At 42.4% G+C, this 17178-nt stretch overlaps 1 protein-coding gene across 1 annotated transcript; it reads right to left on the minus strand.

Moving 5' to 3' along the window:
* Positions 1-203: 203 nt before the first annotated feature.
* Positions 204-6707, minus strand: LOC123443336 (C2 domain-containing protein At1g53590-like). Its single transcript, XM_045119671.1, has 12 exons — positions 6400-6707; positions 4859-4933; positions 4571-4711; positions 4299-4394; positions 4072-4203; positions 2978-3130; positions 2832-2873; positions 2697-2745; positions 2284-2379; positions 2011-2194; positions 1472-1592; positions 204-1295 (listed from the first exon to the last, which is right to left on the minus strand). The coding sequence occupies exons 1-12, from the start codon at positions 6523-6525 to the stop codon at positions 477-479; spliced, it is 2034 nt and encodes a 677-aa protein (XP_044975606.1). The 5' UTR covers positions 6526-6707; the 3' UTR covers positions 204-476.
* Positions 6708-17178: the final 10471 nt, after the last annotated feature.

Raw genomic sequence — 17178 nt, forward strand, 5'->3', positions numbered from 1 at the left:
GTGCACTCTTGACATTTGTTTTTCCTGTTAGAACTTGATTTTTGTTTTACACTTGTTAGAGTTTTTTTTTTTTTTTTGCGATGGACACTTGTTAGAGCTTGACTTAAAAATATTCAAAGGTATCATTTAGGAAATGCTAGTGTTTTGACAACACGTAAAAGATACTACAGTATCATCACCAAATTTATCTCACTGCCATGAAATTCACATGGAAAATAGCACTAATTCCATTCACATAAATGAGTCTGGGTACGTACCGATTGTTTGGTAATCTTACATCTTTACACCTGTTTTGTTTTGTCCAAGAATCCCATCTTACAACATGCTCACTCACCTAGCCTACGAGCGCAGAGGCGCACAGCAGACTGCTGTTCGTCACATTCTGCAACCACCTCTAAATTCTTTATTTTCACCCATATGAACAACAAGCACAGAGAAAGTCTTTTACCAATTGCTGATCTTGCATCTACTCTCATCTATGAAGTCCGAGTAGTAGCATTGTCTGCTTCCACGGCGACATCCTGCACACTGCCATCTTCCGTTGTCGGATGGACATCCATCGGCTCGCCCTCGATTGTGACAGGCCCTTCGTTCACCACCACCTCACGTCCATAAGCATCGGCCTGCTCTGGGGCATCCGACGCCTTGTCATCCCGTCTCTTCATGGAGATCTTCCTGTTCAGTGTGCTTGTCAGTGATCTGCCTGGCTCCCCTGCGTTCTTCTCCACCACCTTCGCTATATCTTCTGTCAAGCTTCCCGCGTCTCCTCCTTTGCTTGCATCGTCGCTGACGACAATCTTTATCGATGTCCGCTTCTCGCCGAGCTCCTTCAGGTTGGGACGTGGGGTTCGAGGGAGCTTTGGGTCAAGCTCTGTTGCGCTCTGAGGACCAGGACTTGTGGGGATGCTTGGATCAGGATCGCGAAAGCTCCCCTTCTTCGAGTTCCTCCGGAAAAATGAGCCCATATTGAACATACCGCCACGACCACTCTTTGGTGTAGGAGTGGGAGGGGCTTCCTTTGATGCGTCAACCTCTTGGAGGATCTCCGTGTCTGGATTGCGTGCCCGCCCTTTCCGGGATTCCCATGTCTGCGGAACGCCAGTTCCAGGGCGATGTACATATACACCTCCAGGTTGTTCTTGTCCATCAAAGTCAATATGCTCAACTTCATCCATTATGACTTTCCTTTCTTCAAGCAGCTTAGCAGCATCCGACTTGCTATCAGCAGAGGTGGGCAGTGGCAGTTTCTCATCAGTTTTCACCGGCGATTCTTCCAAACCCGTTGTTGACTCCTCCTTCAAAAACATTCGGGATAGAGTTATTCTACTATAATAATGTCCTGGTGGAGAGACGGTATCTAGTTTTGCCATTCATTGAGGTGCTGCCTTGCTACCATCATCAAATGACCACCAAAAAGGTCTTAAAAGGTAGTAAAAAATATGCCCAAAATGTTAAGAGTGTTATCACCAACCTCTGGTACATCTTCGATCGTTATAGCCAGGTGGATCCTTCCTTTCTTGACATTCTTCAGCGATATCCATTTGTCATGTCTTTGTCCACCTCTCAGTTCATTTACGTCCACGGTACATTCTCTGTAAACAAATTGGAACTTATCATGTTTTTTTTTCTTTCAGCAAAGGACCTAATATATCTGATCAGTAAGAAACAGCACACGAGGGCCAATTTTCAAGCCAAGATAAAATAAATGCCAGATTGTCATCTTTTACGGACCATAACAGAATCACAACACTGCTCATTGCAAATATATTTTTTCGAGAAAAAAGCAAAAAACTTTGTGTATCGATGCATTGATAGAAAAAAAAGTTATGTAGATGTTCATTCCGAATATAGTTCTAAAGAAAAGTAAGGACATAAATCTCCAAAGATTGGCATTTATGGATTTGCTGACTGTTCCTCCATGTCTCAAATACAAGACAATACACATGTTATCCTACAGATTTCCTAGTCAAAGATTCATATAGCAAGATGAGTTCAGAAAAAAGAACATACCCAAGCGAGTCATCAAACATGTGGTCCTTATCACGAACTTCCATAACAAGTTCATTTGATGCTTCCCACGACGTGATGGGTATCTTGAATTCCTCAAACCACTTAGGAGATAGTGTTTTCCTCTGTATTTGAGTTTGGAATTTAGAAGGACCAAGACGACCTCTGACATAAGGATCCGACAGCCCTATAAAATAGAAAATGAAATGCTTTAAAGAAAGGATGAGTGATGCAAGCATTTCAGCAGGTGTAGTGACAGCCGCAGGTAATTCTCACCATTTATATCAGCTGGTTTCATGTCAAGCCCTTCCAAAATCTCAAGTTTCACATATGCAACAGGAGGCCTCTCCTCAATGTTAAACCAATTATTTTCTGCAGAATATTAGACATTAGTGGAAAGCAAGTAAATAAAATAGCAGAAAAGAGCTTGAACATTTTATCATCACAAAAAATATTAGATGAGAAGCATCATTCTTCTCAGTGATCTTAGTATTAGTTTTACTTGTACCAGCACATTCAGATAAATAAAACGAGTGAAAAAATGTTGGTTCACATTGACTCTACACCCTATCTGAACTGATTGATACTGGCATTTCGTGAAATAATATTTCTGAAACTATAATATTTAGACCAGCAGGAAGAGAGGGTGGTTTCTGAAACACAAGCATGAACAGAAGGTTACTTCTTACCAGAAGGAGTAGATGAGAACTTTTCCATGTTAATGACAAGCATATTGGGCTGGAAAAAGAAAAGATGCATCCGCAGTTAAAACATCATAATTAAAAGTGAGATCCATATTTGTAAATGCGGCAGAGTGATCTAACCTCAACTAGTGTCTGCCCAAATGCAGTATCCATCAACTTATCCTGGACAAAGAAATATAGGAGAAGAAGTGATCACTAAGAAACATATTCAACAATGTTACAAAAAGGTCTAGAAAAAGGAAAAGTATGACATGTGGGGCGCTTACCAGCCATCCTGAAATTCCTGGAAACTCAGTGACATCAAGTCCGTGACCAACGAGTGGTTTTACCGTCATTTGAAAATAAGGAGGCTCCACAAAGCATAGTCTTAGACGACCAAGAAATGGCCAACTCCGAACAAATTTCACACCAAGTAAAACCTGCACAGTGAACATATTTTTGTACTGAGAACAAGGTAAGGATAAGGGGAACAAACTGACTGGTGTCTCTAATGAATGATAATTTACAGAAATTCAGATTGAAACCTTTTCTTCTCTTCTGTTTACTCCAGAAGGATTTTGCATATCTTTTACAACTACATCAATACACTTTTAACAGTTGAGGATCTCTCCTTATTTTGGCTTCATGCACTAGCCAACGCAACCAAAAGTCCGAACTTATGGAAAGGGCTAGGCAGTCCACATATACACTTTAACACCCCCTCTCACGTGTGACGAGGAAGACAAGTCAACATGTGCAACCGGAAGAGAGCGACAGCGCGCGAAACTCACGTATGAGTCAAGAGGCCTCTACGTGGACACAAAGGGGGATACCAGCAATTTTTTAAATAAATTGCGAAAACCAGGATTTGAACTCAAAACCTTAGCTCCGATACCATATTAAGCTTCATGCACTAGCCAACGCAACCAAAAGTCCGAACTTATGGAAAGGGCTAGGCAATCCACATATACACTTTAGCAGATACATGTAGGCCACTGCTGGCTCCAAAGTTGTCATTGCCTTCGTTAGTATTATATCAGTACTAGCAACCAACCTAAAGATGCAAGAATGATATTGTATCCAGTCACTCTACATGGCTGTCGCAAACTCGCCTCCACTATGGTGAGAAATGTCCATTCCATTCCTCCACTGAGCAAAGTAAATCTACGTGTTGTATCTATTTTGAGTAAGGATAAACAGGCACCAATTTTGAGCAAGAGGAATAGTAAAAAATAATGTGCTATTTTGAAGGAACAAGAGAATTCTGCTATACATGTGTATTTGCTTAGTCTTGTACATTTTCTCCATATAATATCCGAAGAACCAGGTTTACCAATCATTTGATTAGTGATAGAATGATGGTGCTAACTAGGTGACTTGCCTTTCCTTCAACATGCATGCTAGTCAAATGCATGTTTGCGGTCATTCCAAGTCCCACACTCTTATGCAGCTGCATGGCAAGCACAACACTCATATCTTCAGCAGATAGGAAGTTCATCCCTAGCTCCAGAACCTGGGTCAATCAATCGGATGGTATACAGATCATTACAAATGTACATCCCATACAAGGGAAAGGAAAGAATCAGATCAAAATAAAGTAATGCCCACCAGATGGTCATCATCTGATGTCTCAGGCAGAACTCTCATCGAGGTAAATATTGGTGAATCCCTACCCATGTAAAGCTCCTGGACACTTGCTTTGCTCTGCACAAAAACTATATCAACTGAGCCATACTCACTTAGAGAAACTGAAGGTGACTTAAAAAAACAAGGTTGAAGTAGCAGTTTTAAGCTAAAAGCTATGCAATAGAACATCATCATGAATGTAAGACATTAGTGGAAAGGAAGTATATAAAATAGCAGGAAGCTATAAAACATACAACTGTCCAAGGTTTGAACTTATCCAAGAACCACGGTATGATGGGCCGCAAAAGTTGTGAAACAATCTTCTCCATACAGATAGGCCACATCTTTTTGACTGCATGGTTTAACCAACGTACCGATTCTCCATCAGAAAGCAGCTGACAGAGAAAACAAATGAGTTTAGTGTGGCCACAGATCACAACAAAGTTAAAAAGTGAAAAAGGGTGTGCTAGCCTAGTCAACCAAGTTCGTCCTTGTAATAATTGGCACAAACATTGATTTTGGATTGCAGAAAAGGTGCATACTCTTCGTTGGTAGGCAGATTTCATTTCCGCATGCTGTATTCGCTTCCGCAGTCTCATTGCACAGCGGGCATTTACCTACAATAGAAATAATAGTTTAAATTTTAGTTCTGGAAGGAGCAGCTATGATATACTTATATTTAGTTCTGATTTTTTGGTATCTAGCCATATTCATGCAAACATCTGAGCCAGGAAGGTTAAAATGCGTGCATCCTGAAGCTAGAACTTAGTAACAAAAGTCATATTCAAGAAGAAAAAAAACATTTCAGATGGAAACAGGGGGTAAAATAAGGAAAGAAAATAAGCGCAGTAAAGGCAGCTCAAAGCAACTACTGATTGGTGTTAATTGGCAATACCACCAATATGGGAAAATATTTAAAAAAGTGAACAGACAGCGTCTATCTCAAATACATTACATGCTTTAATTATCATAAAAGTGAGGTCAGTCCAGAGAAATTGAGCTTATAAGAATGGATGGAAATTCTTTGATCCTGCTCAGTGCTTATGAAATTATATTATTGGTGTGTTTTACCAATCCTTTAAAAGTTGGTGTGTTGCTGAGCAGCATATAAGATAACCCCCTAGGGAGTAGGGACAGTAGCTCACTATATCAAATTGTTGTAGTCAAAACATGGATAGGTGACAAATTATGCTCGGGAACTAATTTTTCTCAAAAGAAGACACAACCGTTGTGAATTACGAATTTATATGCTTATATTTCATTTAAGGCAACAAAACTTCCACCGTATCATGTAACATGTTTAATAAATTCTTCCCAGAGAACATGTTTAATAAAAAAATCCCGGAAATCTAATAGAGTATTCAACAAACTAAAAGTCAAATCCACATTTTCCCTGGAAGCATAGAACCATCAGGTTACAATTTATACAAAAAGACATCATATTGCATAAGCTGGGCTACAGCACGGCGTCCCCAATAAAATAAATGCCCAAGAAAACACATAAGAGTATATCTGTCGCCTGTTCCAAGTAACAGGTGCCAGAAATTTAGTCTTGTGTAGTCAGTTTCAGATTGTGTAGTCAAATATATGAATTTATACAATTTGTTCAACATTTCTACACCTATATGCTAGTTTCACCAAAAAACTGGGTAGTCAATTGATTACCCAGCTTGTACCACTGACATGTGGAGAAGTTATCAGTACTATGCCAAACCATAGCACCCTACAAACTCAATTTCACAAAGCATCAGAAACATCATAGCAGACCAAATATCATTCCAATAAAGAAAACCGAGTCAAACGGAGCGGCTATAACCCGCAAGCAAAGCCAGAATCGTGCACCGTGTGCCTTGTACGTCTCTGTCAGCAGCAGCTACGTCATCAAAAGTGGACGAATTGAAGGTGCCGCAGAAGTGGGGGGAAGAGCAGGAATCTGGGAGCCAAAGCGACGCGGTATAACGGTGCGGTGTAAACCCGGATGTGGCAGAGGCGAGCATGAAGTTCTAGCAACGAAGCCGTATCCGGTATCCCGGGAGGGGTGAGGCGGTGGGGCGGAGGAAAGCAGCAGCAGTAGCATACTTGCCATGTACAGGTAGAGGAAGGCGACGAGGAAGACGATGGAGTGGCAGAAGCCGAAGGAGGCTGCGGCCCACAGCGCGACCAGCACGAGGCCGATGTGGTGCACGATGGAGAGGTCGCCGGCGTCCATCCCTGCTCCGCCGCGCCGCGCCGGCGATCTTGTTTGCTGCCGCGAAAAGGAGTTGCAACTTGCAAGTGGCGGGTTTGTGAATCTGGGTGGAACGGACGAGGGGGGCCGCGGGGGGGAGGCGAGCGAGCGGGTGCGTGTCCCGGGAAAGGGATTTCGGAAAATGACGGGGTGGTGAGTGAGAGATTATTGTCATCCATGACCCCAGCCGACACGTAAGAAAGTGCCAAGTGGCGTGCTGGCATAGGAGCCCCGCACGCGCATCGGGGCTCCGGTCCGGTTCGGGTATGCTATGGCAACTCCAAGGCCGATCACCAAATCCCCTTATCCATTTACTCTCTTCGTTTCTAAATATAAATCTTTTTAAAAATTTCATTATAAGACTACATGTAAATGTATATATATATACATACTTTAGAGTGTAGATTCACTCATTTTGTTTCGTATGTAGTCCTCTAGTAAAAATTTAAAAAAAACTTATATTTAGAAGGAGGGAGTATACGGTCATCAAAATTGCCATCCGCCTCTACTTCTAATTTAGTCCTAAATGATCAGTTGATGAATAGCGATTTTTTTCGTCCTCTATTTTTACATGATTTTTTTCACCTCTCATCCCACCATCCCTCTCACCCAGGTCCGTCGGTTTATTTTTCTTTACATTCTTTATTATAAATTAAGACTTTTCTAACACTAGTTAATCACACATGACAATTGTAATTGGCTATACATGACAACTCCAATTAGTTCACACTAATGGCTGGGGCGCCACCTGATGGCGCCTCTTGAGGCGGGATTGTGCGCACTAATCAAGCTGTCATATTTGTTAACATGATTGTATGACATTAGGCTTAGTTTAGCGAGAAGACAGACATCCGAAATGATATGGCAATACAAATCTGTTAAGACGGCGCACATACATAAATGCATCTTGTTGTTGGGCTTATAAGCAAAGACAAGCACCATACATAATGATAGGCACATATGGACATAAAGGCAACCATTTTATAGCCTAGCTCGTTACAAATACCACAAGGGGGTTCAGAAGTACTTCCTCCGTTCCTAAATATAAGTCTTTAAAGAAGTTTCATTAGTGGACTACATACGGATGTATATAGACATACTTTCGAGTGTAGATTCACTCATTTTGCTCCGTATGTAGACTTCTAATGAAATATCTTAAAAGACTTATATTTAGAAACGGAGGGAGTAACTGATAGTACTGTACAACAATCTTTTGGTAGCTTCATTTGTACAACACAAAGCGCGTGAAAGAATAGATGCCCATGCCACATTTTAATTGAATATAATAATTGGGCATCTACATCTCTTACTCGTCCATGTGTACCGTCGAGCATTCGCTGCCACCACATTTTCAATGAAAGACACCACAAATGTTTGTCCCAGTTTCTTCCTTGATCGAAGAAACAAAAGAGTTGCAGGCTTGTACCGTCACACACAACTTGTGTATGGAAGACCACAAAACAATGTTAATATTCCAACGCACCATCACCTATCAGATCCATGGCTGGGTAACATCCACTAGTAGAAAACGGGTCTTTGGCCTGGACCCTTTAGTCCCGGCCTGCCTCTGGGCCGGGACTAAAGGCCCGGCCACGTCGCCCCAATTCTCATATCCTCCCTCGAGGCTTTAGTCCCGGCCCGTAAGGAGCCTTTAGTCCCGGTTCGTGTCCCAAGCCGGGACTAAAGGGCTACGCGATGGGCAGCCCGCATGTGCGCCACCTTTAGTCCCGGTTTGTGTCTCAAACCGGGACTAAAGTCCTCTGCCTATATATAGCACAGCCCCCTCTCCCCTCTTCGTTGCATTTTTCTTGGATGGAGGATTGTGGGTGGGTGCTTGCTCTCAACTTTTTTTGATGCACTAGAGGTGTTTGTTGAAATGTGTGTTAGAGCGATGCCGCTTCAGTTCACCGAACACAACTACGATATGAGATGCCCGAGCCACGCTTAAACCTCCTCCTCTTTATTTCTACTTATTCTAAAAGGTTAGCAACTATATTTCCTCGTTTAGACCGTGCGGTACTAATTTTTAGGATCGTGATTGTATTTGATATACTGTCGTATAACGCAGAGATGAGCCATCCATGGATGTACGGTGATCGACGCACAACCGCTTACAGAGAAGGTGTGCATTCTTTTCGAGATGCAGCTGATGCGAACAAGCATGGTGGTGGATATATGTTTTGTCCATGTGTTGAATATCGAAATGAGAAGGATTACACTTCCTCAAGAGTCATTCAGAGCCACCTGCTTCGGTCCGGTTTTATGTCGGGCTATAATGTTTGGACCAAGCATGGAGAAAGAGGGGTTATGATGGAAGGCGACGATGAAGAAGAAGAGAATGATGATGACAACTACCGATCTATGTTCCCTGAGTATGCTGATACCGCAATGGAAGACAATGAAGAAGAAGATCAGGATGAAGAACGGGAACCAGATGAGCCCGCTGATGATCTTGGCCGGGTCATTTCTGATGCACGACGAGGTTGCGACACAGAAAAGGAGAGGTTGCAGTTCGAGCAGATGTTACAGGACCACAACAAATTGTTGTACCCAACTTGTGAAGATGGCCAGAAGAAGCTGGGTAGCCCACTGGAATTGCTGAAGTGGAAGGCAGAGACCGGTGTGACTGACTCGTCATTCGAAAAGTTGCTGGTACTAATGAAGAAGATGCTTCCAAGAAAGAACGAATTGCCCGCCAGCACGTACGAAGCAAATAAGCTTGTCTGCCCTCTAGGATTAGACGTGCAGAAGATACATGCATGCCCTAATGACTGCATCCTCTACCGCGGTGAGAAGTACGAGAATATGGATAAATGCCCGGTATGCACTGCATTGCGGTATAAGATCAGAAAAGATGACCCTGGTGATATTGAGGGCGAGCCACCCAGGAAGAGGGTTCCTGCCAAGGTGATGTGGTATGCTCCTATAATACCACGGTTGAAACGTCTGTTCAGAAATAAAGATCATGCGAAGTTGTTGCGATGGCACATGGAAGATCGTATGAAAGACGATAAGTTGAGGCACACCACTGATGGTCGGCAGTGGAGAAAAATCGAGAGAGAGTTCCCGAGATTTGCAGCTGACGCAAGGAACTTATGGTTAGGTCTGAGTACAGATGGCATTAATCCTTTTGGGGAGCAGAGTTGCAGTCACAGCACCTGGCCCGTTACTCTATGTATCTACAACCTTCCTCCTTGGTTGTGCATGAAGCGGAAGTTCATTATGATGCCAGTGCTTATATAAGGTCCAAAGCAACCCGGCAACGATATTGATGTGTACCTAAGGCCATTAGTTGATGAACTTTTACAGCTGTGGGCCGAACCAGGTGTACGTGTGTGGGACGAGCACAAACAAGAGGAATTTGACCTTCGAGCGTTGCTTTTCTTAACCATCAATGATTGGCCTACTCTTAGTAACATTTCAGGACAGTCAAACAAGGGATACAATGCATGCACGCACTGTTTGGATCAGACAGAAAGTATATATCTCGACAACTGTAGGAAGAATGTGTATCCGTACAATCGTTGTTTTCTTCCGCCCAAGAATCCCTTAAAGAAAAAAGGCAAGCATTTCAATGGCAAGGCAGAACCCCGGGGGAAGCCTGTCATCCGTACTGGTGCTGAAGTATTTGATATGGTCAAAGATTTAAAAGTAATCTTTGGAAAGGGTCTTGGCAGCCAACCTGTTCCTAACGGCCCTGATAAGCGCGTACCCATGTGGAAGAAGAAATCTATATTTTGGGAGCTACCCTACTGGGAAGTCCATGAGGTCCGCTCGGCAATCGACGTGATGCACCTGACGAAGAATCTCTGCGTGAATATTCTAGGCTTCCTGGGCTTGCATGGGAAGTCAAAAGATACACCGGAAGCACGGGAGGACCAGGAACGTCATAAAGGAAGAGATGGCATGCATCCAGGGCAGTTTCAAGGGCGTGCCAGCTACGCTCTTACTAAGGAAGAGAAGGAAATCTTCTTTGAAGTCCTTTTCAGTATCAAGGTCCCGACTGGCTTCTCGTCGAATATAAAGGGAGTCGTAAATATGAAAGACAAAAAATTCCAAAACCTAAAGTCTCATGACTGCCACGTGCTTATGACGCAATTGCTTCCGGTTGCATTGAGGGGAATTCTACCGGAAAATGTTCGCCTGGCAATTGTGAAGGTATGTGCATTCCTCAATGCAATTTCTCAGAAGGTAATCGATCGAGAAAGTCTATCAGGGTTACAGATTGATGTGGTCCAATGTCTGGTCAGCTTTGAGTTGTTGTTCCCGCCATCCTTCTTCAATATAATGACACACCTCCTAGTTCACCTAGTCGAAGAGATTAGAATTCTCGGTCCTGTGTTTCTACACAATATGTTCCCCTTCGAGAGGTTCATGGGAGTCTTAAAGAAATATGTTTGTAACCGTGCTAGGCCAGAAGGAAGCATCTCCAAGGGCTATGGAACAGAGGAGGTCATTGAGTTTTGTGTGGACTTTCTTCCTGACCTTAAGCCGATTGGTGTTCCTGAATCTCGGTATGAGGGTAGGCTGACAAGAAAAGGCACACTAGGAAGGAAAGCAAAAGTATGAATGGACGGGCATTCTTTCTCTCAAGCACACTACACAGTTCTACACAATTCCACCGTGGTGGCTCCGTATATCGTGAGACACAAGAATATTCTACGCTCCGAAAACCCGGGGAAGGCTGACTCTTGGATTAAAGGGGAACACGAGAAGACTTTCGGCAGTTGGTTGCAGACACATCTCATGAATGACGACACCGTTGGACATGAGCTGTACTGTTTGGCCAGGCCACCATCTTCGACTATAAGTACTTTCCAAGGGTATGAGATAAATGGGAATACATTTTACACGGTTGCCCAAGATAAAAAGAGCACCAACCAAAATAGTGGTGTCCGCTTTGATGCAACAGACGAGAATGGGCACTGTTTGGAAACATATTACGGGTACATACAGAAGATATGGGAACTTGACTATGGACCTACTTTTATGATCCCTTTATTTCGGTGCAAATGGGTGAAGCTGACAGGAGGCGGGTTAGTTGTAGACCAAAAGTACGACATGACAACAGTGGATCTTAACAATCTTTCCTACATGGACGAACCATTTGTCCTAGCCAATGATGTCGCTCAGGTTTTCTATGTGAAGGACATGTCTACATTAATGAGAAAAAGAAATCAGCAAAAGAAGATATCATCCGATGAGCCAAAACGCCACATAGTCCTTTCAGGGAAAAGAAACATCGTGGGAGTAGACGACAAGACAGACATGTCAGAAGATTATAATAAGTTTCATGAAATTCCGCCCTTCAAAGTGAAAACTGACCCAAGTATCCTACTGAATGATGAAGATTCTCCATGGCTACGACCCAGAAGAAAACAGAAATAATAGATAGGAATATTGGTGCAATAATGTATTAAACCTTTTATGTAATGCATGTATGGAACGTACTAAATTTCAAACACTTTTCATTTTCATATTATCCATGTAAGAGATGAGTTCTCGTTCGAAACCCTGATACTTCGAGAGAGATTGTCCGTTTTGTACACGAAGTGCACCCAGTTTTTTTCGTAGCCCTCTCAACTTTTTAGCACATGCTATGTGGGTGAAATGATGATAGAATGCCAACTTTCAACATTTTCAGAGTTCATTTGTAGTGCTTTTCAATTTCAGGGTCAACTAGCTCAAAAAAAAAAAAGTAAATCCACGAAATATACCAAATGAAGTCAGAAATTGTTGAAATTTTGTGTTGTGCCTTTGAATGGTGCATTTTGAACACACAAAAAGTATGGAGTTCAAATAAGTTCACAAAAATGAAATCCATTTGTAAGAGATGAGTTCTCGTTTGAAACTGTGATACTTCGAGAGAGATTGTCCGTTTTGTACACGAAGTGCATCCAGTTTTTGTCGTAGCCCTCTCAACTTTTTAACACATGCTATGTGGGTGAAATGATGATAGCATGCCAACTTTCAACATTTTCAGAGTTCATTTGTAGTGCTTTTCAATTTCAGGGTCAACTAGCTCAAAACAAATAAGTAAATCCACGAAATATACCAAATGAAGTCAGAAATTGTTGAAATTTTGTGTTGTGCCTTTGAATGGTCCATTTTGAACACACAAAAAGTATGGAGTTCAAATAAGTTCACAAAAATGAAATCCCTTTGTAAGAGATGAGTTCTCGTTCGAAACCCTGATACTTTGAGAGAGATTGTCCGTTTTGTACACGAAGTGCATCCAGTTTTTGTCGTAGCCCTCTCAACTTTTTAACACATGCTATGTGGGTGAAATGATGATAGCATGCCAACTTTCAACATTTGAGAGTTCATTTGTAGTGCTTTTCAATTTCAGGGTCAACTAGCTCAAAAAAAAGTAAATCCACGAAATATACCAAATGAAGTCAGAAATTGTTGAAATTTTGTGCTGTGCCTTTTGATGGTGAATTTTGAACACACAAAAAGTATGGAGTTCAAATAAGTTCACAAAAATGAAATCCCTTTGTAAGAGATGAGTTCTCGTTCGAAACCCTGATGCTTCGAGAGAGATTGTCCGTTTTGTACATGAAGTGCATCCAGTTTTTGTCGTAGCCCTCTCAACTTTTCAACACATGCTATGTGGGTGAAATGATGATAGCATGCCAACTTTCAACATTTTCAGAGTTCATTTGTAGTGCTTTTCAATATCAGGGTCAACTAGCTCAAAAAAAATAAGTAAATCCACGAAATATACCAAATGAAGTCAAAAAGTATGGAGTTCAAAAAACCATATTATGAAATTAAATATTATCATTGGCGATTCATCTCTATTATGAAATCAAATATATCAAAAAACCATTGCAGAACATATGACCAAATTAATACAAGTTCATCATCACATTAAAGCCAAAGAACAGTAGTGATCAAATGTTATTATTGCAAAAAATAAATACATAAAGTTCTCTCATAAAACAACATACAACTATGTAAAACATTTAAATGCAACAACAAACGCGATCAAAATCGCAACTAAGGTAACAATTGACCCAACAGCATAATGATACCAAGCCTCTTTATCAATGGCATATTTTCTAATATTCCTAATCTTCAAGCGCATTTCATCCATCTTCAAGCGCATTGCATCCATCTTCAACCGCATCGCATCGATCTTCATCTTGCGATCATCGATGACATCGGCGACATGCAACTCCAGTTTCATATTCTTATCCTCAATTATTTTCAATTTTTTCTTCAAGTATTTGTTTTCTTTTTCAACCAAATTTAACTTCTCGACAAGAATTTTTATGTGGGTTGGAATTTCCGGTTCACATACCTCCTAGATTAAAAAATATATGTCATAATTGTCATAAACACTAAATAAAACAAATAGTTATAAAAGATAATATATACCACATCTGAATCATAGACAGGACGAGGGCCGACGGAGGCGGATACCAAAACCATCGCACTATATAATAACAAAAAATAATGGAAGTGAGTAATTTATACAAGTATGTATGTAAATCATACAAGTAATTTTTTTTAATTTTAAAAAGAAGATAAGAACAAGAGGCTCACCACGGTGGTGCTCGCAGTTGGTGCACGCCAAACCTAGACAAATATTAAGGAAAATGGAGCTTGGAGGTCGAGCTTGGAGAGGAGAAAGCTTAAGTAGAGTGGCTCGGGCATTTCATCGAACACGTCATGTGCATGAACTAGAGTGGCAAGAGCATGGCATGGTCACACTTCAACAACCAAAAAACAGGGGATATGGTGGGCAGGGGCGAGGGTTTATATAGGCAAAACTTTAGTCCCGGTTCTCTCCACGCCCCGGGACTAAAGGTCCCTGCTTCCCGCCTTCTGGTCAGCCGAAAAAGGGCCTTTAGTCCCGGGTCGTGGCTCCACCCGGGATTAAAGGGGTGTCTTTAGTCCCGGTTCGAGCCACGCCCCGGGACTAAAGGCCCCTGCTTCCCGCCTTCTGGTCAGCCGAAAAAGGGCCTTTAGTCCCGGTACGTGGCTCCACCCGGGACTAAAGGGTCTTTAGTCCCGGATCGAGCCACGAACCGGGACTAAAGATCCACCTGTATAAGCGGGAGTTAGAAAATTTCGAACCCAAATCGTCCATTTCTCTTCTTCTTCCTCTCGTTCTCCTGCCCGGCGCGGCAAGCGACGAACTCGACGACGCTTTCCTGCTCGCCGCCGCCTGCCGTCCTCCTCGCCGTCGCCGTCGTCCTGCTCGCCGCCGCCGTCCTGCTCGCCGCGCGCCGCCCTCCTTGCCGCGCGCCGCCCCGTCCTCCTCGCCACGCGCCGCCGTCCTCCTCGCCGCTCGCCGCCGCCTCCTCGCCGCGCGCCGTCGACACCTCCGGCCGGTAAGCCCCACGCCCCCTCCTCCCCAACACTCCGGCCAGCACAAGCAAAGAAGAAAAAGGAGAAGAAAGGAAGAAAAAGGAGAAGAAAGGAAGAAAAAGGAGATGAAAAGAAGAAAAAGGAGAAGAAAGGAAGAAAAAGGAGAAGAAAAGAAGAAAAAGGAGAAGAAAGGAAGAAAAAGGAGAAGAAAAGAAGAAAAAGGAGAAGAAAGGAAGAAAAAGGAGAAGAAAGGAAGAAAAATAGAAGAAAGGAAGAAAAAGGAGAAGAAAGGAAAAAAAGGAGAAGAAAGGAAGAAAAAGGAGAAGAAAGGAAGAAAAAGGGAAGGAGAAGAAAAGAAGAAAAAGGAGAAGAAAAGAAGAAAAAGGAGAAGAAAATAAGAAAAAGGAGAAGAAAAGAAGAAACAGGGAAGAAAGGAAGAAAAAGGAGAAGAAAGGAAGAAAAAGGAGAATAAGAAGAGGAGGAGAAGAAAAGAAGAAAAAGGAGAATAAGAAGAGGAGGAGAGGAGAAGAAGAGGAAAAATAGAAGAAGAGGAGAGGAGAAGTAGTAGAAGAAGAGGAGAAGTAGAAGTAGAAGAAGAAGTAGAAGAAGAGGACAAATAGAAGAAGAGGAAAAATTAGTTTAGGGTTACAAGAAGAAGAACTATTTTTTTTGTCATTTAATTTTGCTATTGTATAGTGTATATGCTTAAGTGTTAATAGTGTTTCTTAGATTATTGCTTAATTTTGCTATTGTATATGCTTAAGTGTTAATAGTTTAATTTTTCTATTGTATATGCTTAAGTGTTAATAGTTTATTTTTAGCAACAAAATTAATAGAACTAGTTTAATTTTGCTATTGTATATGCTTAAGTGTCCGGGACTGGGCTTCGCCCGGCTGGTATTTTAGAGTTTAGGTTCTAGCCAAGACCCGGGACTAAAGGTCCTCCTATATAAAACGAGCCTTCGAAGTTTCCAACCCCTCTTATATAGTTTGTTAGTTTATTAGTTAATCAAATGTCTGTTTTTTGCAGAACTATGGATCCACATATCAGGAACCTCGAAGAGGAAGAACTTCTCGAAGATATAATCAAAGACGGCCCCGACGTTGAACCACCTGAATCTCCGACGTCATATCTAAACGACTCCGGATATGGAATGGAGGTCGAGCGACACGAAGATGAAGCCGATGGGGCAGGAGATAGGTCCAATGATGGAGAAGGTGATAGCTCCACTGATGGAGAAGCCGGTGAAGAAATAATAAAGTCCGGCAAGGTATACATATGAAGTTCGACAATCACTTGTAATATGTGAAAAATATTGGAGATAGCTCTATATTGTATACATATACATTCATTTGACGAATGTTTCTCCCTCTTAGGCCTCCAAATCGAGCAAATCTACGAAATGAGGCCCGACTAGAAAGTTGGATGCACGGACGCATTACACCTTTGAGGTGATAATGCCTACGGGTGAACCCAAGCTTCCTAAGAATGTTGCTGACACATTCAAGAAGCAATGCGGAGTTCTCGTTAGGGATCACGTCCCGATCAGCGTTCGGGAGTGGAACAAGCGCAAAGGGGCAGCCGATAGTGACTATGTCGCCGAAAGGTACAAAGATAATCTTTGGAATGATCTCATGTCACATTTCAACCTGCCAGAATGTGAGAATGAAGACGCCACAGACAAACTAAGGGCCAAAGTCAAGCAGTGGACTCTAAAGAAGATGGCCGAACTGTTCCGTAGCTGGAAGAAGAAGCTATGGAAAAACTATCTGAAGACAAAGAAAGTGGCAGTATTCGAGGGGTATCTAGCCAAGCAGGCGAATCACTGGAAGGAATCTCAAGAGTACAAGGAGTCAGAAGATGCCCATGCATTATCAGAAAAGAACAAGATAAATGCCGACAAGAAGAAATATCACCACAAGCTGGGGCCAGGGGGCTATGAGACTGCCATCCCAAAGTGGGAAAAGAAAGAGCAAGATCTGATAGATAAAGGCATCGTACCTGAACAACTCCATGATGAGTGGGAATTGAGAGCAAGAAATTGGTTCCTTGCGCATGGTGGGTCGTACGACGAAAAAACAGGGGACCTCATCTGCAATGACAATCTTAGGATACCCAGGGAGAATTGGAAAAGGATAGTGAAAGAAATTAAGGAGGGACAAAGAAAGTTCACTGCAGATAGAGATAAAGATTTGCTCACGCTGGTCCTCGGCAATGACGAACATGGAGGACGAACGTGAGGCTTCGGTCCATCTTACCCGTGGTGGCTTGGGTTTGCCAGAGACCAAGACACTTACAGAAGCCGAGAGAGAGCA

This window comes from Hordeum vulgare, chromosome 3H (assembly GCF_904849725.1).
Source record: "Hordeum vulgare subsp. vulgare chromosome 3H, MorexV3_pseudomolecules_assembly, whole genome shotgun sequence".
In the NCBI taxonomy this organism is placed as follows: domain Eukaryota; kingdom Viridiplantae; phylum Streptophyta; class Magnoliopsida; order Poales; family Poaceae; genus Hordeum; species Hordeum vulgare.